Genomic DNA, 26,074 nt, shown 5'->3' on the forward strand with positions numbered 1-26,074 from the left:
AATAGAGAATTCTTATTAATCTAACTAAATTTAAAGGAACTAGATTTTTGTTGATGAGAAGTTTATCCAGGATTTTAGGGCTTGTTCACACGGCCAAGAGAGGGTGGATTTTGATGACGAATCCACCTCAAAATCCACCCCCTCACAATAGAGGTCTATGTAGACCGCTAGCGTCCTTTTTTCCATTCATTTGGGCCTACCCAGGAGCGGGAAGCCACGACTGTCGGAAGCAGGGACAGTCGCGGCAGGTGCATTTTGGTCCTATTCTGACGCGGCTTCCTATGTCAAAATCAGGACCAAAGTGCACAATCCCCAACCCCATGTGATGAGCACAAATGTATCCAAGGTTTCCAATGGGACAATATTAACAATCACAGGGACCACCGCTATTTAAATAATCCGATGTAACCTTTCACCACAACCTCAGTCTACTCATGTTGTTTTAGAGTGAGCGCCTTTTAGCAAATAACTGCACTTCTAAAACTTTTTAAATCAAGGCATATATAAATTGCACCGGCTGTGCACAGGGTCCTATTGCTCGAACAAACCATGTGTGGCTAATGAACCCCTATTTTAATCTATTCATGTATTCACACACACATCGTGTGAACAAGGTCCTATAACAGAGAGGACCAGCCTGTGGCTGGAACATACAGGTTCTACATTAGTAGGTGCACATCCAAATCGTACCCAGTGTATACACGGCCCAAGAATTCAGAAGCCTAAGATGCAACTGGGATGCTTAAAGTCGTCATACCAAGTTGTCTAGCCTCATTAGCGGTACGCTAGCAAATAACCGCACTTCTAAAGCTTTTTAAATCAAGACATATACTGTATAGATTGCACAGGGAGTGCACAGGGTCCTTACTTTCATGTAACCACTAAAACCACGAAAACACTATTATACTCTAGGATTTCTTCAAACCCCAGAATATTACACGTGGAGGCCCATGAGATGTAAGGGAAAATAACACATACCTTACCATACCTCTCCTGGGTACCTGGTAATCCCCTGTCTCGGCTCGCCCCATGTGATCATTGAAGCCCAATCATAGTTTGTGGTGATTACAAGGAATATAAAATCAGACAAAGACTGGAAGAGACCTGGAGAAGATGCCAGGAACCACTAGACATCGCAAAAATGCCCAGGAGAGATGAAAGGTGCAAAACCTGCCCTCACATACTGACCACTGACAGGATAGAGATACCAAACTCTAACAGGGAATATAAAATCCCAGGTATGTTCACCTGTAACACACCTAATGTGTTTTTAATAATTTGCACCAAATGTTCCACCGAAGCTCAGAATGAGAATTAATTCATATCGCCATACAATTAAACAACACAGAATGGACCTTCTCGTGCCAAAACATTTCTGCCACGAAGATCATAATATCACCAATGACATGAAAATTTTGATTTTGAGAGGGAATTTTAAATCAAGGAAACAGAGAAGGATTTATGAGTACAAGTGCATGACCCTATTTAACACTCTGGATAATGGAATGAATGCATCACATGGGTTCATGTCATTCTATACAAATCATTGAACTAAGACAGCCATAAAGATAAAGAACCTGGGAACTGGGAATTGTTTATATTTATATGTATATAGTAATAAGCCTCTTCCCCCTCCCTCCTGAAATCCTATCCCTGTGTATCCAGTTGTATATAAATATGCAGCCTTTAGAAAGTGTTATTAGATATATCTGAAGAAGAAGCCGAGAGCTTCAAAACGTTATATTCTGATGAGACCCCAGAATATAATAATAGCACCTCTGGTGCTATCTGAACAAGTTTAGTACACAACAAACCTGAGGATCGAACCTTACGAATATTTACAGAATGAGTCTTGGAAGGTTTGCCTGTATCTTCTTCTAAGATAATGGCTCCCCTCAGAAGCAATGTCCTTCTGTTCTGGACAGGCCTCATTTTAATATTTGTAATGGGACCATTTTCTTTACCACATGTCACTAAAGATGAGATCATTCTGGTGTTAAATAGGTTTTCCAATGAAGGTTTTTATAGAACATCCTCATGGATTCTTTCGTATTGACAAAGAACATTAATGAAAAGTGCCAGCACACACAGAATGGCAGGAGGCTGGACACCCTTGTTCTCAAGACTGTTGTAAAGACCAGTGGTTATGGAGACTGGGCACCCTTGTTCTCAAACTGTTGTAAAGACAAGTAGTTATGGAGACTGGGTACCCTTGTTCTCAAGACTGTTGTAAAGACCAGTGGTTAGACCCTATAAGTCTATTTAATTGTTTTAGGCCGCAGCCCCATGTTGCAAAAATGCAGTGATTTGGCCACAGTGGGAATGGCACTGCAAAAATCACAGCGTTTTACAGTATCTGCAGAGTGAATGGGATTTTGGAAAATCCCATCCACATGATACAGAAAAAAAAATCAGCTGGTGGTTTCCATATAGGAATAATAGAGGCAGAAATTCCGCAGAAGAAAACATTGTGAACTTTCTATAAAAAGCGCTGCGGAAAAAAGTGAGATGCGTGTCTACCACAGTCTTTCAACAGAGCTTTTTGTCCGTGGCTCGCTATGTGGGGCCTTAGCTTTAAGGTATCTTTGTGACTACAATCTGTTACAAGCAATTTGTAAACTATCACATGTAGTATGTAAACTAACATGTGAACAGCCCTAAATGACTGAGTTTTGATGATATTTGATGATAAAGATCAGACTCGCATATTTGTGTATGTTTTAGTGCTGTGACTACAGGACCCTTTGTGGCTTGGACCTAAGCGTCCACATTATCACTATAAAACTATGTATTGATCTACCTACCTATGAAATGCTATCTGCGTATCAGAGTGTATGCATGGTGTGACAGATCCAGTTTAAAGGAGAACATTGTACATTTCAGTCCTGTGTGATGGGTGATCCAGAGTGTTGGTGTGGACAGGAGAGCCAAGAGCTTATTGTCACCATACGTCTACTAACTTGTACAAGAGAAAGGAGGTGTGATCCAGAAGTAGATTTCTTCAATCTATAGCAAAGGGGGGACGTAAAGTAATGTGTGCCTGGAAGGAGACAACTAACAGCTTCAGTCTCCATTGGTAGCTGGAGACAACGCTCACCTCTGGCTCCCTCTGCAGGGCTGCCTTTGGCCCCTTGCTGCCTATGCTGCTGAGTCTGAACCTGCTTACGGGATCAGAGCTTGGTCCTTTTGCTCTGTCTCTGGGAACTTCCTAGTGGCTAACCTTGGCCTGGATCCTTTGATCATGTAAAGTCCTCCCTAGGTCTATCTTCCTTGCCCCAAGTGTCTGTCTGATCACAGAGACCTGTGAATCTCCCTCTTGCGGAGCAGCCAGGGGTGAGTTCTCTAAAGCAAAGGATTGTACTGAGATGGCATCACCATGGGGAGCCCTATAGTAGCTGTTGGTGCTTCTACTATAGTATGAAGCCATTATGCAGCTGTCATAGACACTGCCTGGCCAAAAAAAAAGTCGCCTTGTGCAACAAGGTACCGTTCCACCCCTGATACAATTATGAACTGTTCATGTCAGGAATTTGCATATATTCTTGAATATATATAATTGAGCTGTAGCCTGTCAAGTGCAGATCATAATTAAAGGTGTGAAGCGATGTCTACCAACGGAAGAGCTACCAGAGAAAGAGATGTTAGTGCCTTCAAGAAGGGGCAAGTCATTGGATTGCATCAGGCCAACAAATCAACCAAGGAGATAGCCGAAGTAACTGGTATCGGACAGAGAACCCCCCTCCAACCGTGGAAAGTGTGGGCGTAAGACTATACTCAAAACTGGAGGTCGTAGGTCCTTAAAGCGACTGGTGAAGAATAACCGCCGGAAAATCACCTTTGAGCTCACACAGATGTTCAACTCGACGGAGCGACACATTTTGGAGCGAACAATGCGACGAGAACTCAAAGGAATGAGTCTCAACAGTTGTGTCGCCACACGAAAACCATTGGTGACAGAGACCAACAGACGTCGGCGCCTGTCATTTGCAAGAGACCACAAGGATTGGACCCTAGAGCAGTGGAGAAAGGTCATGTGGTCAGAAGAATCACGTTTCACATTGTTCCAGAGTGATGGTCGTGTCCGGGTGCGACGAGAAGCACACGAAACACTGGAATGTGCTGGAAAGGAACCTGCGCTGTCACTCACCACCCCCAACGAATGTGCATAACCTGGGCTCCCTGATACTCGAGAATTGGATCAAAATCCCTGAGTCTACACTACAGAACATTATAGAAAAGGATAGTAGGATCTGCTCGACCAGGTAAATTAAAAAATAACTTTTAATCCGACATGGTTAAAAAACACACAAAAGAAAATAGATGTGAAATGACAAAAAAGAAGAAAAATGGTGATTAAAACCACATTCTGATAGCTCTAGCTAGAGCTATCAGAATGTGGTTTTAATCACCATTTTTCTTCTTTTTTGTCATTTCACATCTATTTTCTTTTGTGTGTTTTGTAACCATGTTGGATTAAAAGTTATTTTTTAACTTACCTGGTCGAGCAGATCCTACTATCCTTTTCTATATGCTTCAACTACAAAGTGCCTTAGTCAGAGGCCAGGATCGTGCACCCAGGAATTATAAGGACTTATCAAGCTAACTGGAGGTGGTGAGCTATATGCTTATTTTTCTTATCTATTTATACTACAGAACATTATAGACTCCATGCTGAGACGGATGCGTGCTGTTATTCGTGCTCATGGTGGCCCAACTAAATATTAACACTCGCGACTTTTTTTTTGGCCAGGCAGTGTAGATACATTATTACACTACATAAAGGTAATACCAGGGATTTATGGTTTTCAACAAATGTATTTATTCCTTAATATATATATATATATATATATATATATATATATATATATATTTGTGTATCAATTCCTATGCCGATAGTGACAGTGAAAAACGCTACAGAAAAATCCTTGATCCTCTGCATTTTTCTTCCCTGACGTTTCTTAGCCGCACTTCGCTACATGGGGCCTTAAGGCTTTTTCCGGGACATTCACACATACACAACGAACATGTTTCAGATTTAAATTTAACTTTACATTAAAATTATTTAAGATTTAAAATTTTCTTTAGGAGGATTCAGATCCTCAATATCTTTTGTACAACATATTTATTGACTTTTTTTTATAATATATTGTATATGGTTTCCAGAAATTCTGTGTTTCTTTTACAAATGACTGCTATGCCCCATATACAAGGAATGACACGTCTGTATGCCGCACGAGGATTTCCTGCTGCCTGACATTAGCAGCTTTCACCCATTGTTCATAAATAGCTGGTAAATGAAATGGCCGCTGACTGCTGATACCAGAGATGCCTTCCAGACCAGACTGCTCTTAATAAGCCACGGTCATTTGGTGAATGGCTCATTGTATAATAGTCATTTTGCTGGCGTTAATGGGAACACTGGCAGCCTCTAGGGCTGTAAACCTGTTGTCATAAAAGGCAGGAAAAAACAGGAATTAACTATTTGTATACATGAATCTATAGCCCGAATCAATGTCATGTCCTGGTCACCATTGTAATATGTATACACTGATCCCTGATTCTGCTTCCCGACACATCATTTCTAAGCATATGACATAATCTTGTGCAGTCACCTGTCATATCAGCATCTCCTATCTGTGCCATATCCTCTGCAAACAATAAGGTCCAAATTAGAGATGAGCAATTTTATCCACAGAATCTGCCAATATACCAGCCAACAAGATGCAATCACATCCAATGAATCTCAAACTGGACATAGTGTACAGTATACTAATGGCAGGTATATTGTAAATCCATTTGTAAACTGAGTGTTTCACTTGTCTGTTCTCAAATACCATGGGAAGAATATGCAAATCTGTCTTCCATTATGTAATTAGGAAGTCAGCTGCTGCCTCAGTGTTGCAAACCAATAGAGGGCGCTCACTGGAATTTGCAAACCTGTCTTCCCTGATATCCCCTTAACCCTGTTCTCAAATAGTCAACCCATGTACATGCCACTTACTGTACATAATAGCAGTGGTCTAGGATATTGCCCCCGTGTCCCATTCAAGTAAATGTGAGGAAGGTGCAATATCCTACACTGCTGCTAATAAACATATGATGTGCAGGTAGCCAACCAATTTAGACTGCGAAAAGGGCGCATCAGTTGGGTACCGAAAGTGAGTGTGATTTAGTTTATTATTTTGAAGCAATTTTTATAGTAGCACCTACAATACCATCCTATATTCTTACAGGGAGCCACCTTGATAGTAGTCTTCTCTAGACATAATATTGCCCACAAAATCTATAGGAACTGGCCCATGGAAAGGAAGTAGAGGGGGAAACAACCACCAAACCCTGTCCTGGTTGGCAAGATCTGGCACTAGAAGACCCGCTTTGATCTTAGTTTTGGGGTACCCTTTCTTCTAATAATCATTACAGTATTATCTATAAGCAGGTGAATCTCAGATTTCACCTTAATTCATTGCACACTGTGCTGTCTTACATTATACTTTTTGGTATCATTCTATTCAAATTTGTAGGGAAAAATGTTTATTAACCACTTGCTGACCTCCCATTGACCTTATATACCTGAGCACTTGGAAGTGAGCTCTGCAAAAGCAGACCAGGATCTAGCCGCTGGAAGTTACTTGTCAGTCCGCGGGACTGGCCTCAGTCATAGGGCGGGTTCACACTTGCAGGTTTGCAGGTTTCAGTTTCCTGCCCGAGAAACTGGACAGCAGGTAGTTTCATTTGTAAACCCATTCATTTGAATGTCAGACAGGCAGGACTTTGTGTCCAGTTAAAAAAAAAAAAGGCCAGAATTCGCTCACGGGCGCTCACAGCCGGACACTAAATGCCAGGTTTCCATCTCCTGTTGGCAGAAGTCGAAAACCCACAAAGCGGAGACCGGGCACAGGTGTAAAACCGCCCTTAGCTGGATACTTCACACTAGGCCATGCTACTATGGTAACGTGTAAACTATCCGGTAGCGTCCTGTAGCTGCTAAGGAAGCCGCGCTACCCTATAGTTTATACATTAACGGAGCAAAGTGGCCTAGCACAAAGTATCCAGCCTCGGTGTCTAGCGGCTCGCTATGTCCGCTCAGATACTTGTGCCATACCCACCTGCCCCGCAGAGCATCCCTGCCAAAAGCCTTCACATCTACATAATGGAGCAAGCCTATAATCCCACCCCATATGACCAAGGCCCCTCCCCTACCCCACCCCCACCCTGCCGGGGATGGAAAAATGTTTTTGCTTGAAGCCGGTCCCTGGTTCAAAAAAGGTTGGGGACCACTGCCCTATAGGATCCAGCTCTGCGTGTATACTAGGAGGATGTATTAAAGTAAATGGAATGTGTATGTCCTCCCCCCAAAAATTTATTATGACCTTAGTAGGGGCACAATGTATTAAGAAAAAGAAAATATAATGTTTGGGTTAATTTTTTTTAACCCAAAGTTTTATATTTGGTCAAACTTTTCAATCATTTTTGTTGTGTTCTGTGATAAAGAGATTACGCTGCTACAGCTTAACCAATTGCAGAAGTTCAGGTAAAAAAAAAAATAAAAGATATATAACAAAAAAGGAAAAAATTCTAAAAGAAAAAAATATAAAAATGAAGCTTTATGTATCACTGAAAAAAAGATACTCAAAAAAGTTATAGCCTTCAAAATTGCATGTACTAAAAGAATGAAAATGTGTCCAGTTATGAACCAGGAAGAATAGTCCAGTTATGAAGTGGTTAAAGAGGTTGTCTTCTTTGGATAATCCATTTTGACAATTGAAAATTAGCTTATCACAGAGTGTCCTGCTGCTTAGAACCCCAATGATCACCTTGTAACAGGCATTCTGTTCACCTGCAGTGCCACCTCAGGGGAAATAAAGCATTACACATTTTGGGTCCTCCAGAGCAAATGATTATTTTTGAAATTGCTTTAGTCCTAATTTTTCCATCTCTATATCATTTATTGTATATGATATATAGTACATAGCATGATACACAAGATTTTAGCTGTTCTTGCAGGAATGTTTTATTTGACTTTTGTGCTGACTTTCAATATTCCAAAGCCTGGACTCATATATTACTGTCAGGCGATTGGCGTTCATGTAAGTCAGCTGTTTCATGGATTTTTTTTCTTTCTTCACTTTATCTTGTTCAGCTCAGGGCTGATCATTCACTTGAAGCTGACAAAATGTCTGTAAACATCCAGAGACCATCACGGAAATCAGTCACAAAGATGCTGTGTAAGTATGAAATGAACTTTAATATTGCCGAGTGTTCAATAGAGATGAATAGAAAATGTTTTCTGTAACCACCAAAGCAAATATGTCTACAGGATCGAAGATGACTAACAACGTGCTGAAAAAAACATATATTGTATAGCAAATTATATGTTGTATGTATAAATTGCTATGTTCCATAGTCTGTACAAAGAACTCAATATATCAATCCATTCCCAACATCTACAGTGGTTGTTGGGAATTTAAATATGGTGCAGACTCAGGAGCTGAATGCACGCCATAGCTGGCAATAGCTGGCTTTGTGACACAGCAAACACCCAGTGGTAGTGTTCATAATTGGCTATGGTAAATTGTGACAATTGCATAATGTGAGATCAACCAGAGGGGTGGCTACCCTTACAAATCGTTATTTTGGTGGCTCAATGGTTAGCACTGTTGCCTCGTAGCGCTGGAGTTGTGGGTTCAAATCCAGCCAGGGACAACATCTACAAGGAGTTAGTATATTCACTCAGTGGTTTCATGGGTTTCTTCCCACACTCCAAAGATGTACTTGATAGAGAACTTAAATTCTAAGAACTACTTGGAACAGTGTTGACAATATCTGTTTAATCTATAGAAATATATATATATATATATATATATATATATATATATATATATATATATATATATATAATGTGCAAAGGTGACAGGCATGGGTGCTGGAATCAAGCATAATTAAATATGTATAAGAGTGGCATGGCCAATGGAAATCTTTTTATAGAGCAGAAAAGTCTGGCTCAGAGCCCAAAAACAGGGGTCCTTAAGCTACATTTCTGGCAAACAGCCAACTGAACCTGCTGAAATAATCATAACAATTGTTTGACAATTAGCATCATTATACCGCTCACATATACTAGTAGATTCTTAGAAGCATTATACTGACTATACAATAGGCCTGTCTCTCATGAAAGCCTCAATATCTCTGTACCTCTGTCCTATCCTTTAGGTATGGTTGTTCTGAAGATGATAGGGAGAAGAAAATCTATGCAGAAATATCTGAAAGGAATATTTCAGGAATTAGTTAGATGCGCCTCATAATGACACCAATAAAACTACAGCTCCTCCTGCAAAAAAAAAAAAAAAGAGCCTTTATATGGCTTTGGAGATATTTATGGAAATATAAAATATGTATGTGTTGGAATCTAAGTAATGCAAAGTACATTTTTGAAAAGTTTTTTTAAATTAGTGACAGTGACAATTGTCCCTGTCGTGACGGGAAGATAATATGTAGCATGGCATTTTAAAGTGACAAATAGAGATGAGCGAACAGTAAAATATTCAATATTCGTTATTTGTTTCGAATAGCCGCTCAATATTCGACTATTCAAATGAATATTGAATCCCATTATAGTCTATGGGGAAAAATGCTTCATTTCAGGGGAACCCACAATTCGACTCAGGAGGGTCACCAAGTCCACTGTGACACCTTAGGAATTGATGCCAACACCTCTGCAATGCAACTGGAACAGCAGGGGAAGCATACCTGGAAACCTTCTTTCTTCCCCATATGGATGGACAGAAACCCAAATTTAAGTTAAAGAAACATTAACAAGCACCCCTTTAAATCACGTTGCCCATGACAACCACAGATGGAATAGGTAATGGGAAATCCAACAGTACCCACCCTTAACTGTCATTGTGGATGTGTGTGTGTGTGTGTGTGTGTGATGTGGTAAGACCTTCCAAAATTCACTTTTATGGCCCTTAAGGTGAGCCCTTCCAAATTAAGTTAGATGCCCTTAAGCTGAGCTACCAGCAGAGATTCAGGCCTTTGAGGTGACTTCAGCCTTTTACCAGCAGAGTTTTAGGCCCTTTAACTTAGTTCAGCTTTGCACCAGCATTGTTTTTGGTCCTTGGAGTGAGTACAACCTTGCACTAGTAGAGTTTGAGTTTTTGGCCCTTGGAGTGAGTAGAGCCTTGCACCAGCAGTGTTTTTGGCCCTTGGAGTGGGTTGAGCCTCTAACCAGCAGAGTTGGGGGGAATCTGGGTGGATTGAGCCTAGTAGGAGCAGCATTGTGCAATGCTGATGGTGGAGGAGTATGAGGAGGAGGAGGAATTGTAGAGGGTGAGCACACACATGAAACTTCATGTTGGGGTGCTTGACACCGGTGGACATGAAAATGATGGGTCTGTCCAGTTGCTGTTCATTTTGATCAGCGTCAGCACTGTCAGCTGACCGCCGGCTGCGCTTATCTGTAATTATGCCACCGGCTGCGCTGAAGAACCTTTCCGAAAGCACGCTGGCGGCAGGGCAGGAAAGGACCTCCAATGCATACAGCGCAAGTTCCAGCCACAAATCCAACTTGGAGACCCAATAAGTATAGGGCGCAGAGGGATCATAGAGGACAGGGCTGGGGTCGGCCAGGTACTCCCGCAACATGCGCCTATACCTGTCCGTCTTGGTGACACTAGGCACCTCAGTGGTGGTAGTTTGGCGAGGGGGTGCCAATAACATGTCCCAGACCTTGGAGAGTGTGCCCCTGCCGGGTGTGGACCGGATGGCAGTTGTTAACCTGTTGGAAGAACTTTCCTCTCTGCCGCCAACGAGAGTTGATGGAAACATCTCCATCATATTCTGCACCAGTTGCTTGTGGCAATCACTGATGTAACTGGCCCTCCCCTCTACCGGAATAAAATTAGAAATATTATTTTTATACCAGGGGTCGAGGATCGCAAAAATCCAGTAGTCGTTGCTCTCCAGGATTTTAACAATGCGTCAGTTGAAAAGCACCCCAACATGTATTCAACCAAGTGTGCCAGAGTGTTACTTGGCTTCCCCCACCGGAATGGTCACTCTCCATTTCCTCCTCTTCTTCCTCCTCCTCCTCCATTTCGCCCCAACCGCGCTGCAGCAATGGGACGCACTGAACTTCCCCGCTAACCTCCTGTGTGACAATGAGATCTGCCACTTTGTCATCCTCCTCCTCCAGGAGTGTGCCCTGACTATCCTGCTGGGATGGTTCTGCTCATAGGAGCAGCATCCAATGCATTATCCATGATGGAGATGAGGGATTCTCTCATCACACACAGGAGCGGGATTGTTACACTCACAAGTGCGTCGCCAGAGCTGACCCTCTTGGTGGACTCCTCAAAGACACACAAGATCTCGCATAAGTCTGCCATTCATGGCCACTCATAGTGCAGAAACTGCAGGAGCTGACTCTGAGGAACCCTTGGGTTTTGGAGATGGTACTCCATCAAGGGTCTCTGCTGCTCACACACTCTGCTAAACATGTGGTATGTCGAGTTCCAGTGTTTGGGGACGTCGGACACAGCCGGTGTTCTGGCAGATGGAGGCGTTGCTGGAGGCTTCAGAGGCTATCAGCGGCTACTGTAGATTTGCGAAAGTGGGCGCACAAGCACCGCATTTTCACCAGTAGCTTTGGTAAATTGGGGTACGTTTTTAAAAACCGTTTCACCACTAAATTGAAAACGTGGGCCAGGCATGGAACGTGTTGGAGGTTGGCAAGCTCCAGAGCCGCTACCAGGTTCCAGCCGTTATCACACAGGATTATGCCTGGGCCCAGGTGCAGCGGCGAAAACCATGTTGAAGTCTCATTGAGGAAGGCATCCCTCACCTCGGAGGCAGTGTGCTGTACCCCAAGTTGATGAGCTTCAGCACGGCCTGCTGACGTCTCCCCATGCCAGTGCTGCAGCATTTCCAGCAGGTAGCTGGGGTTGATGTGATGGCAGAGGAGGAGGAGGAGGAAAAAGGTGGTTGTTCAGAGCTCCTGCCAGGAATATTGGGCGGGGAGACAAGGTAGGCCACCACAGTTTGCGACCCGGTCCCAGCCTCAACTACATTCAGCCAGTGTGCCGCTATTGAGATGCAGCGTCCCTGTCCGCATGCACTTGTCCACGTGTCGGTGGTCAAGTGGACCTTTGTGCAAAGCGCGGAATTAAGGGTCCGTCTGATGATGCATGACACATGCTGGTGCAAGGCGGGGACGGCACAGCGAGAGAAGTAGTGACGGCTAGGGACGGCATAGTGAAGTGTCGCACTTGCCATCAGGTCACGGAAGGCCTGAGTTTCCACAAGCCGGAACGGCAACATCTCCTGGGCCAGGTGTTTGGCTTGGGCATCTGGGTGGGTAGCGCTGTATTTTTGCCTGCGCTCAAACGTCTTGGAGATGGTGGATTGGTGGGAAGAGGCGCGTGATGGTGCAGGAGAAGGAGCTGAGGCAGCAGAAGGAGCTGAGGCAGGAAAAGGGGAGGATGAGGGAGAAGTATCCAAAGTGGTGGAGGCAGATGTGGAGGTGTCCTGGCTGTTGGTCTGGACTGCAGCGCCAGCACTGGCAACAGTGGGAGAGACAGTGGCAACAATACCGGATGACGATTGTCCTGGGTTTGCTCTCTGCCACTGAGCCCAGTGCTTGCCTTTACAAAGTGTGCAAACCGCACTTTATTTGTCCTCCGCACATACATTAAAAAATTTCCACATCACCAAAGACCGTGGCCTTGATGTGGGAGTTTTTCTAGGCTGGCTAGAATAGGGGGCCCTGCTGGCTGTGGCCTGGCTTCAGTGAAGCAGCTGTCCTTTGCCTTTGCACATGCCTCTGCCTCTAGCCACCCTCTTTGGTGCTGCACTTCCCTCCACATCTACACTGCTTTCCCCGCTTGACATCCCCCTGTCCAGGTCGGGTCAGTGTCCTCGTCGTCCACGACCTCCTCTTCCAATTCTTCTCTCTGCTCCTCCTTCTCCTGCACACCGACCATGGCAACAGGCTGCCCTGATGGCAACTGGGTCTTGTCATCGTCCTCACTGAGGGCCAATTACTGGTCAACAACAACAACAGGAGATGGCGGATGCTCCAGTGTTTGGGCATGAGGACATCAGGACACAGAAAAACACTGCTGGATTGAGCATATATTTCTGGACAGAATTGCTCTGTATCGCTGTTATGGGGGGACACCGCCTGCAAAGCTTGGTTGAGCATCTTTTTCTGGACAGAATTGCTCTGTATCCCTGTTAGGTATTTGTGGGGACTCCGCCTGCAAAGCTGGGTTGAGCGTATATTTCTGAACACAATTGCTCTGTATCCCTGTTATGGGGGAGACATCGCCTGCAAAGCTGGGTTGAATGTCTATTTCTGGACAAAATTGCTCTGTATCGCTGTTATGGGGGGACACCGCCTGCAAAGCTGGTTTGAGCGTCTTTTTCTGGACAGAATTGCTCTGTATCCCTGTTAGGTATTTGTGGGGACTCCGCCTGCAAAGCTGGGTTGAGCGTATATTTCTGAACACAATTGCTCTGTATCCCTGTTATGGGGGAGACACCGCCTGCAAAGCTGGGTTGAATGTCTATTTCTGGACAAAATTGCTCTGTATCCCTGTTAGGTGTTTGGGGGGATACCGCCTGCAAAGCTGGGTTGAGCATATATTTCTGGACAGAATTGCTTTGTATCCCTGTTAGGTGTTTGTGGGGACACCGCCTGCAAAGCTGGGTTGAGCGTCTATTTCTGGACAGAATTGCTCTGTATCCCTGTTAGGTATTTGTGGGGACACTGCCTGCAAAGCTGGGTTGAGCGTCTATTTCTGGACACAATTGCTCTGTATCCCTGTTAGGTGTTTGTGGGGACACCACCTGCAAAGCTGAGTAGAGTGTATTTAGCCGGAGCTAATTGCTCTGTATCCCTGTTAGTTTTCGGGGGGGAGACCCCGTGGAATGCTTGACTCCTCTCCCTGCAGTATAGCTCTGAAAAGAGCTGTTGTTTTTCTTCCGTTTTTCCCTGCCTACTAGAAGCTAATACCTAACTAGCCTTCAGCAGATCTCTCTCTCTCTCCCTATCTCTCACTGCAAATGTCACGAAGATGGCGGACGCTATTCTTATAAATAGAGGTCACATGTTTTCGGCAGCCAATGGGTTTTTTCATTTTTTTTTTTCGATGCCTCCGTTGTCGTTGTTCCTGTCCCACCTCCCCTGTACAGTTATTGGTGCAAAAAACGCGCCAGGGAAGGTGGGAGGGGATACAAATTTTTACTGCAGTTGCTGCGTGGTATTCAATTGGAATCGAATACCTTGAACGGCTGATATTCGATCGAATACCTATTCGATCGAACGGCTTTCGCTCATCTCTAGTGACAAACCATTGATGTAAACCAATAGTGTGAAAGTTTTTGTATCTAATTTTTTTATCACTTGGCAATACATTATATGAGCAGTTAAACAGTGCTCTTGGGAAATACAACTTATCCCTCAAAAAACAAGCCCTTATACAACTATATAACTGTAAATATTTAATGTTATGGATTTAAAAGGCAGGGAAGGCTGTGGTGGGAAAGGTTTAAACAACCGGTTTATAAGACTAAGAATAGATAAGAATTCACCGTTAAAGGAGTATTCTAGTAACAAGACTGGGAGTACTCCTACCAAGACTCCTACGAATCACTTTGCACCCCAGTTTGAAAAAAGTGGCGGATGGGAAATGTGACTACTCTATTAATTTCAAATAAAACTGCACTTGGCTATCTTCACTAACATGACCAGAACTGCAGCACTCTTTTCCGAGCTGCCACTCCTTTCAGACTGGATAGGGAGAAACTTCTTGTTACTATAATACCCTTTTAGGGTATGTTCAAGTAGCGAAAAATGAAGAGGAATTCTTCTTTATTTTCCGCTGCTGCCATTTTCACCCGTGGTTGGGATGCTGATGCAGTGCAACAATATTCAATCGTGGCTTCCCGCTGCTAGTTAGGCCCGGATGAATGGGCCTAATCAGCAGGGAGTCTCGAGCTTCAGAGTCCGCAGCAAGATTGAGCAGGACGCTTTTTTGTTCCACGTCCTGCTCCGATCTCTGCCTCCCATATAATACAATGGGAGGTGGATTCCAGGAGGAATCTGCCCCGATTAAGGGCCGAAATCTGCCCCCAAATCCATGGCAAATTCCTCCATGTGAACACAGCCTTAAGAGGTTTCCCCACAAACACAAACCACAGGACAGGGAATATATTGCAGATCAGTATGGTTTAGATTGCTGGAGCCCCCATATATGATATAACAGTAAACGCTATAATGTATATTTCAGTTATGTTAAGGGGCAGATTGGTTCAGGTTGTGTAGCAATAGCCCCTTTTGTCCATGCCATACTCCAGCCATGGCATTACCTCTCCTCAAAGCTGCTTAGTAAAATAATAATACTGAAAAAATGTTGGCCATGTATTAGTGATGACATAAATGTAATAATGTAGCTGAAATGTTCTGTATGTTTTGTGATATCATCTGCTGATAATCTAATACTTTTTCAATAGGCATGCTCAAACTAGATTTATTAGAACCAAGTATTACTTCTAAAAAGAAGAAAAACTTACTGCCTATGTCCCTAGTGTGTTGAATACATAAATGACACTGTCACTAAGAATGTCTCTTATTATAAAAGTATGTAAATGAGTTCTACTCCGAAAGAAAGAAACCAGTCTCTTGGTGTGACTTACTGGAGGTAGCTACCCTGCACAGCAGTGCTACAAACCCTTGAATGAGTCTTGTAATATGACTAAGGATATCATCAAACCAGAAACTCCTAGTACTCAGATATTATAAGAGAAAGGACCCCTAATGTGTAATCCTCTGCTTTGTGTATAACATGAACCCAATTTGTAACTCGCCTTCATACTATGATATTGTCTGTTTTCTTCTCAGTTGTCTTAGTCATGGTCTTTGGCATCTGCTGGGCCCCCTTCCACGTGGACCGGCTTTTCTTTAGTTTTGTTGTGGATTGGACTGAACCCCTTGCCAATGTCTTTAACCTCATCCATGTTGTTTCCGGTAAGTTCTGTAATGCATTTTTAAATCAATTTATAACTTTATATGTGTACATGATATTATATACATACATCGAATTGACCCAAAATCTGGACTTACTTTTAACATAGATTTTGACCTTGGGATTCCAGTATCCTACCAGTTTTCCAGACTGTTTTTGACTATATTTCTGGCTAGAAATACCTAAGTAGGAACAGAAGTCATCTGCTTAGCAATAAAACTTGTTTAGCACTAAACACACCAAAATGTCCTCATATAACTGAAGGCCACGTATAAGCACAGAACAAACACCATAACTTCCCAAGAAGAAAAAATGGACAAAACCAGAAAATGTTGGTTATTACATCTGCCCTGCTTGAATTTTAATATTTCTCAAATATTATATTATTTTTATTATCTTTGTGCAATTCTGTTTTTGGCCATTTTTTCTTCTTGGCAAGTTATAGTGTTTGTTCTGTAACAATAGAACTTGGCCATCAATCCTACGTGATTCAGAAGTGAAAGATAGTTCTGCAGTCAGGGATAGATAAGATCAACAACTGGATATTGGTGTACCAAATTAGGGGCCAAGGTATAAAAACATATCAGGTTTAAGACTAGCAACAAAAAGTGGAATAATCTGGCAAGGCAATAGAGACGCCAAGACAATACAGGACAAAATGTAGATATTATACTACTGTACTACTGTATAATACTACTGTACCTATAGGTGCGCCCAGCCCTACATATGGTATTAGATTTGTATATAGACACATCATTTGCCTTTTCATCTTAGAAGTTAGTTTCCAAATTCACTGCACTGTGACTACATTTAATCCAGGATAACGCATATGCAGACATTGTCTGTGGCTTCTTGGCTACTGCTGAGAATTGTTCAGAACCATGAAACCCTCTGGTGTCTTGATATGGAGCGTGTCATGATTAAACGTCTGAGATCTCATGAATAGCCAGACTTTCCTTTAATAAGAAATGTTTTGACACCTGCTAAATTTTGGCCTTCGATAAAGGAATCTAAGGAAAAAAAGCAAGTATTTATCTATCTATCTATCTATCTATCTATCTATCTATCTATCTATCTATCTATCTATCTATCTCTCTATCTCTCTATCTCATATCTATCTATCTATCTCTCTATCTCTCTATCTCTCTATCTCATATCTATCTATCTATCTATCTATCTATCTATCTATATCATATCTATCTATAAATCTATCTAGATCATATCTATCTAAGTATCTATCTATCTATCTATCTATCTATCTATCTCATATCTATTTATCAATCTAAGTATCTATCTATCTATCTATCTATCTATCTATCTATCTCTCTATCTCATATCTATCCATCTATCTATCTATCTATCTATCTATCTATCTATCTATATCATATCTATCTATAAATCTATCTAGATCATATCTATCTAAGTATCTATCTTTCTATCTATCTATCTATCTATCTCATATCTATTTATCAATCTAAGTATCTATCTATCTATCTCATATCTATCTATCTATCTATCTATCTATCTATCTATCTATCTATCTATCTCATATCTATCTATCTATCTATCTATCTATCTATCTATCTATCTATCTATCTATCTTCTTAACTATCTATCTATCTATCTATCTATCTATCTATCTATCTTCTTATCTATCGATCTATCTATCTATCTATCTATCTATCTATCTATCTATCTATCTATCTACAAATGCAGAAATTGCAGCAGCTCTCTTTGATAGAGATCAAATTGGATTGTTAAATATCTGCACATATAAATAAGCTTATATGATTTAGAAACTACACCTATAAATTACAGGTTCTTTGTCATACATATTTCTTTTCAATAGTTTTTCTTAAAGTTTTTCAAAGAAAAGCGAATGGGGGCGGAGCGAAGGGGCGTGGCAGAGCGGCATTAGCAGGCAGAGAGCAGGCATGGAGAGGACCTGCTCTCTGCCTGAGAGTGAGGGGAGGCCGCTGGAGCAGCGCTGCTCCAGCGGACTCCCCAATCCACCGCTCGGTGATGCTAAGCCAGTCCAGGACAGCTTGTCCTGGACTGGCTTAGGTAAGCAAAAATGCCGCCCTCCCCGGGGCCCTGGCATAGCACCGCCTGAAGCAGTCGTTTCAGGTCGCCTCATGGGAGGTGCGGCGCTGGGTGGAAGCCACATACCCTTTGCAATAAACATACACAAAATTCAGACAGCACATCCCAATCTATCTATCTATATTCTTAGTGAATGAAGGGAGACAATAAAGGCTGAGGTTTTTATCTTTTAAATCCAAAAAACTCATTCATCAAAGACATAAGGTTTTTGCTTTGTGGTTATTAAAAAGTTTCCTAAAATAAACCAAAAACAACAACCATTTTTTCTGTGTAGGAAAATGATTTGAGAGCTATGATTGTTTATGCAGGGAAAAATAAAGTTTACAGTACATTTCCTGCACTGGATTAGCTTTATCTCTCTATATTATAAAAATGAATTTCTGTCTGTCTGTCTTTCTGTCTGTTCTCTATTGCAAACCAAACGACTGTACCGATCTTCACCAAACTTGGTACAGAGATACTGCAGGTATCCGGGAAGGTTTTAGACGAGACTCCAACTCGCTCGGATGTACCGTTGCTGAGATACAGCATTCCAAACACAATGCCCTTCCACCCTTAGCCAGTACAAAACTGCAAGTCTTTCACTCATATTCCAACTGCAATACTCCACATGCACAATACAACACTGATATCCAAACTGAGATACACGTATAAGAGGATTAGATACACAGATCAGCACACAGTATCACACGCCAGAGGATTAGATACACGTGTCTGCACACAGTCCCACACACCAGAGGATTAAATACGCGCTTCTGCACACAGTTCCACACACTGAAGGATTAAATACGTGCGTCTGCACACATTACCACATGCCAAAGGATTGGATAAACGTGTCTGCACATGATTCCACATGCCGAAGGCTTAGATACACGCGTATGCACACAGTTCCACACACCAGAGCATAAGATACGCGCATCTACACACAGTTCCACACTCCAGAGGATTAAATATGTGCGTCTGCACACAGTTGTACATGCCATAGGATTAGATACACACGTCTGCACACAGTTCCACAAGACAGAGCATCTCAGCACACAGTACCACATGGGGGAGGATTAGATACTCGCGTCTGCACACAGTACCACATGCTGTAGGGTTAGATACGCACGTCTACACACAGTTCCACATGCCGTAGGATTAGATACGCACCTCTTCACACAATACCACACAGGGGAGGATTAGATACGTGCGTCTGCACACAGTACCACACGACCGAGGATTAGATATGCGCGTCTGCACACAGTTCCACATGCTGAAGGATTATATACGTGCGTCTGCACAAAGTACCACACAGGGGAGAATTAGATACACACCTCTTCACACAATACCATACAGGGGAGGATTAGATACGCACATCTGCACACAGTTCAGCATGCCAGAGGATTAGATACGCATGTCTTCACATAGTACCACCGTCAGAGGATTAGAAACGTACGTCTGCACATAGTACCACATGCCGTAGTATTAGATACGTGCATCTGCACACAGTTTCACATGCTGGAGGATTAGATACGCGCGTCTGAACACAGTACCATATGACGGGGGATTGGATACATGCGTCTTCACACAGTATCACATGCCAGAGGATTGGATACGTGCATTTGCACACAGTTCTACACACCAGAGGATTAGATAAGCACGTCTGCACACAGTACCACATGCCGTAGAATTAGATTTGCGTGTCTGCTTACAGTTTCACACGCCAGAGGATTAGATACGCATGTCTGCACACAGATGTACACACCATAGGATTAGATACAGTAACCTCAGAGGGGTGGGGGAGTTTTCTGCCGAGCTTTACAAATATAGATCCTGTGGCTTTCTGACACATGTGGAAGCTGTGAACACTAGCATATGGAAAGGGAGGCAGGACACGTGACCTAGGGTCAGTACAATGACAGTATAGCCCCCTCTCCTAGCTTTATTGTCTCACTAGAGGTAAAAGTAATAGCCTTGCTGTACATGTTTTTTACACAATTTGGGTGGTTTTAATAGTAAAAATAAAAGTGATGTTTTATATTTATATTCCTATGGGTGGACTTGTCAATCCCTTTTCTGTGAAGTATGTATCTAATCCTGCCCCATGTGGTAATGTGGGCAGACGCAGGTATCTAATCCTCACCTATGTGGTATTGTGTGCAGTGGCACATATCTAATCCTCTGGCATGTGGTATTGTGTGGAGAGGTGCATATCTAATCCTCTGGCATGTTGTACTGTGTGCAGAGGCACATATCTAATCCTCCCCATGTGGTATTGTGTGCAGTGGCGTGTATCTAATCCTCCGGTGTGTGGTATTGCCTACCACCACGTCAACAGAGAGAGGAGGTTCTAATCCTCTGGCATGTTGTACTGTGTGCAGAGGCACATATCTAATCCTCCCCATGTGGTATTGTGTGCAGTGGCGTGTATCTAATCCTCCGGTGTGTGGTATTGCCTACCACCACGTCAACAGAGAGAGGAGGTTCTGACAGCTAGATACCTGTTCAGACACTCAGTGGAGGTATGATTCATTGAATAACTATGTTTGCTGACTTTACACATTTCATCTTTACTGATAAAGAATCATCAGGGGTTTAGCCTTCAGCAAACTCATAACTGATAGCAGTAACAACTGCTGTTCATTAAATTAGCGGATGGTGATCTGACCGCCGGCAGGGCCGCCACTACACTGTCAGTTCTCCGTTTACTAAAGTCCACCACCATCTCCTTGGTCTTCCCAGCATTAATCCTGAGGTGGTTCACCTGGCACCATTCAACAAGTCCCGGTTTAAATCTCTCTATTCCCTATCGTCACCATTAGTCATAAGGCCTACTATTGCAGAGTCATCGGAGTGCTTCTGTAAGTAACACCTGGATGAGTTGTGCCTAAAGTCAGCAGTGTACAGTGTGAACAGAAATTCGGCAAGAACTGTACCTTGTGGTGCCACCGTACTACAGATCACAGTGTCAGACAGTCCTGGGCTCTCACATACTGAGGGCGGTTTGTGAGGTAATCTAGTATCCAGTTGGACAGATGATGGTCCACTCCAACAAGGTCGAGCTTCTCCCTCAATAGCCCTGGCTGAATGGTGTTGAACGCACTGGAGAAATCAAAGAACATTATTCTCACAGTGTTCCCGGGTTTCTCCAGGTGAGAGAGAGCTCTGTGAAGAAGGTGGAGGATGGCGTCATCTACCCCAATGCCCGGCCGATAGGCAAACTGGAGGGGGTCCAGAGCGGAGCACACTAGAGGGCGTAGGTGTGTCAGGACCAGTCTTTTTAGGACCTTCATCAGGTGGGATGTCAGTGGTACAGGTCGGTAGTCATTGTAGTCCATCGGGTTGGGTTTCTTTGGGACTGGTACCACACAAGATGTTTTCCACAGTTGAGGTACCACTCCCAGCTTTAGACTCATATTTTTTTATTTTTTTTAAATGTAGATTGTGAGCCCCACATAGAGCTCACAATGTACATTTTTCCCTATCAGTATGTCTTTTTTGGAATATGGGATGGAAATCCATGCAAACACGGGGAGAACATACAAACTCCTTGCAGATGGTTTTCTGCCCTTGGCGGGATTTGAGCACCAGGACTCCAGTGCTGCAGGGCTGCAGTGCTAACCACTGAGCCACCGTGTGGCCCCTAGCTTTAGACTCATATTGTACATGTGCCTAATAATACCACCTAGCTGGTCACTACACATTTTAAGAAGCCTTATGCTTAAACCATCGGGTCCTCTGGCCTTGTCTGCTTTAATCTACTTGATTTCCCTACACACTTGAGACTCCTTGAGGATCAGATAGTCATATTGCAGTTGACTGCAGGTCTGTGGGGGTTGGGTCATGGTGTGTGAGGGGAGGGAGGTTGGCTGACATGCTGGTGAAGGGACAGTTGGTTTGTAGTCAAATCTATTGAAGAATAGATTAAGCTCGTTAAGCCACTTCCTGTCACCTTCTGTCTGGAGCCTTTTGTTTGTGTCCAGATATAGCCTCCAGACTGTCCCACACCCTCGAGATTCTACCTTCCCCCATCTTCCACCTGTAGATGGCTTTCCCTTCTCTGATCAGTTATAGTGATATATATATACAGTATAGTGACAGATCTTTCACAAAAGTAATCTTTTCCACACTTATGGGGGACAGTTCTACCTAGATGCTAGAACGCTACTATCAACACTAAACAGCCTTTACACTTAGGCTGCAAAAGACAAAACACCCATTGTGAATGCAGCTAGATATTGCCACTGGTCTAATGTGCTGGCCAAGAAGTCCACAGGTTCAAGACATGTATTCTTCAAACCGCCATGGCACTCACATGACACCGTTTGGAAATTTTCTTGACCGAGAGACCTCTATCGATGAGCAGGAGGATGCTGTTTCTCTTTTCTTCTTTTTTTCTCTTCATCATGACTGATCCTTTAATTGACCCATGATTGGGTCAATTGGGAATCCACCTAATAACACACTGAGGTATTAGGGAATGTGAAAATAGTTTGTAATTTGAAGAATACAAGAAAAAGATTTTTCTACCACCAGGAGCAAAATAGTAACAATGCATCTACATGAAAAGAATCTGCATAACTATTCATTTGCTAAACATTTGCAAGTCAAATTTATGTAAGAGATAGCCAAGATGATTGTCTATAAAATTGTGGTAGTGTCACATTGGAAGCTGTAGTGGATGGTGAGATATGGAGCCTGAAACTCAATAGTTCAAAACATTGTTACCCTTTTGCTCATCAGGTTAAGGCAGGGGCAGCTAGAAAAATAATGATACACACCATCAAAAAGTAGTGGGATCCACCAACTGTTATGGCAGTAACTGCAGTCCCAGCAATTTAAGTTAAGTTGATGAACATCCAGTTGACTGGGTGCCTATTGCTGATTTTTGGACACACATTCCGTTAAAGATGCTTGATCAGACCTGGGCAACGTACGGCCCGCGGGCCACATCTAGCCCTCTGACTGCTTCTATCCACCCCGCATAGCTAGTGGAAGTTTTTTCGAGGACCTGTGATGATGTCATCACAGCCTATCACCAGGATAGGCTATGACTCGTTAGTGGGCGGAGCCACACGGGACTGTGTGCTTCCTGCAAGCTGCCGGCAATGGAGGCTGCTGGATGATACAGAGAGAAGAGACAGCATGTGTGAGCAAGAGGGGGGAACTAGGGGCAGATGTAGGGGGTCAGTTAAACTTAATGCACATGTAGGGGGGACATTAAACTAGGGGGCAGATGGAGGGTGATATTAAACTGGGGCAGCTGGAGGAGGATATTAAACCATGGGCGGTAGCCGGAGGGGGACATGTCTGCCTCCAGCTGCCCCAGTTTAATGTCCCTTCTAGTTTCTGCTGATTTATACTGGGGCACCAGGAGAGGGACTTAATACTGTGGGATATTTGGAGGAAAACGTTATAATGTGGGGAGCCATAATGTTAGGGTGACTGTAGGAGGATTTTACTTTGTGGGGCACATGGAAAAATGATTGAGAATGGGCGGAGTCAGCAGAGAAGTGGGTGGAGCTAAATTTGCCACGACTCGCATGGCCCTCTAGAACCGTTACAATTTCTCATGTGGCCCCATGGGAAAATTAATTGCCCACCCCTGTGCTTGATGGTGGAATGGAGGAGGAAGAGAAGCAAAAGGTGATGACGATGGCTGACAATATGTAGATGTGATTGTGGCCTGGCTACAAGAACGATTATGGGGATAATGAGTATGCCTTTTCATGTGAGTATAGAGAGACCTAGTTCCTACATTTGTGTCTGAACAGCCATGGCGTATCTTCTGTTTGTGAATCTTAAAAGCTGCCATGGATTTGTAATTTGGTAATTTTCTGAAAGAACATGCAAAGTGAACACTACCAACAACAATGGAAACGTATCTACCAGTGCCGCCACTAGCATCATCTTCAATGCCCTAGTTTTTGCAGTATTTGCGTAAACTTGGCTCATTTCTATCACTGATGCCATCACTTTCTTTCTCCAATGTCTTCTCGTCACTCTGACCCAGTTTCTTTGTGCAGTCCACAAAGGAATCAATGTAATCAACTTCTCCACTTTTTTTCTATTCATTATCATGGTCATGGGATTCATAATTTAACCCTTTAGATTTCCCCCAAGTACCCCTACCTGTACAGCTATCAGCACCTCCTCTGTCTCTTCCACATCAAGATGCTGATTTTACTTATCCAACTTATCAAGAACAGGAAGACTAAGAGGAATGTCTTTCTCAGCAGCCCTTCAATATCGTCTCTTTTTGACAAGGAAGACGTCTCACTAGGGATTAGGTACAGTAAAGATAGACTTGATGGATCAGAAAGGTCATTCAGGATATTAGGTTTAACAATGTCTGAGGTGGAGGAGGATTACACTGAACCATGACTTAAAGTCATGGCATCACTGTCAGATCTATTCTGCTTTGTTTGAGCTGAGCAGGTAAAATAATCAAAATGTATGCTTCATTCTCCGGAATTACAACAGTCTTGTTTCTACTGGAGGAGCTGCCAAGACCAAAAGTAGTCTTCATCTTGTGACTCGCATTCTTGTTGTTACTTGCAGAGGTGGATGGCATGACAGTAGATCGGGTATTTCGACTTCATCCTTGACCTTGTTCCCTGCCCTGTTTTTTTTAGACATTTTGGTGCTTATCTTTGTTTAGTATGAATAAATTCTATGGTGGTAAATAGGTAAATACGGGCTACAAACCCCCCCCCCCCAAAAAAAAACAAAAAAAAACTGGCATTATACGCAAGAAATTATTATGTGTAAGACTGTGATCAGTTTATAGAAATTTCTGGTATATGCAGCCTACAAAACTGGTACTGAGCCACAAGAAGGGATTGAATGTAACACTATTGATGTTATGTAAGACTCGCCTATACAACTGGCATTTAACCACATAGAATTATTCTATGTAACCCTAAATGGTCTCCATAATTTGGTAACGAATGTAGCTCATAAAGAACTCTGCAACTGTGCAATTATCCACAGAGAATAATGCAAAGAAAGGGTTAACAAAAATTATTTTGCTGCGAAAGAGTCGCAGACTGTATGCAATTCACCAAAACACACCCTGACAATGAATGTGACTTAGGAAGGACACATTACTTGAGGAAATAATGCAAAAATGTATAACAAAATATTATTACAGAAAGGGTTTTTGTATTTTTTTCCATTGTTTCTGCAGATCTGTCCTTGTTCTTCCACTGCTTTCGTCTCCATAAAACAGCAACTTTCTGTGTATAAGCTTTTATAATACATATACCTTGTAATACATCATCAATGTGACCTTTCCACCCACAGCCCTCCATGATTGATTGAGATGCTGATGCAAGGGATTATGGGAAAGCCTGCCTGGGTAACAGAATTAATGATCATCCCCCTCTCTGCATCTTCCTAATATTTTACATGGCATGTGGGTTCTCTCAAAAGGAATTAGAAAAGTTTTGGTTTCATTAGAAACAGAAAGTTTCGAGAAATTTGCGCGTAATCGCCCATCTGTGCTCATACATAACTAGGAATCGATTTCCAGTTGTGTAAATGTAGCAAAAGAACAATCATTACAATATCTGTTCTTCTGCTGCTTCCAGGCCGACAATGATGTAATTCATTTTGAGTGTCCATTGTTTCCAGATCCTTCCAATGTGCAGAGATCCAGAGACTTGCTTATCCTTTGTACGTAATTGTGCCGAAGCGGGAACTGCGCCCGTCTTCCTGTATCTGCTAGTTGTATGTCATGTCATTGCTGTTGTCACTCTACACATGCAGCTGTTATTATGATTTAATGAGCATCAAATGACAGACATGGGTAATATCTAAGTTACAGTGAGAAATGATAAGGCCTTGGGCATGATAAAGCTATGGACTCCTTTTATTATATGCTACTAATGTTAGACACATCACATGACATGCATAGAATAGACCAAAGTGACATTTGTATTCGTCATAGCTAGGGTTGAGCC

At 42.8% G+C, this 26,074-nt stretch overlaps 1 protein-coding gene across 1 annotated transcript in view; it reads left to right on the top strand.

The window, feature by feature from the left end:
- Positions 1-26,074, top strand: part of LOC142203826 (neuromedin-U receptor 2-like) — a 34,933-nt gene that overhangs the window by 3,928 nt on the left and 4,931 nt on the right. Inside the window, exons 2-3 of the mRNA XM_075274897.1 lie at positions 8,141-8,225; positions 15,902-16,027. Coding sequence (XP_075130998.1) covers positions 8,141-8,225; positions 15,902-16,027 — 211 coding nt within the window. The remainder of the gene's footprint in view (positions 1-8,140; positions 8,226-15,901; positions 16,028-26,074) is intronic.

The sequence above is a fragment of the Leptodactylus fuscus genome, chromosome 5, assembly GCF_031893055.1.
Source record: "Leptodactylus fuscus isolate aLepFus1 chromosome 5, aLepFus1.hap2, whole genome shotgun sequence".
Classification (NCBI taxonomy): Eukaryota; Metazoa; Chordata; class Amphibia; order Anura; family Leptodactylidae; genus Leptodactylus; species Leptodactylus fuscus.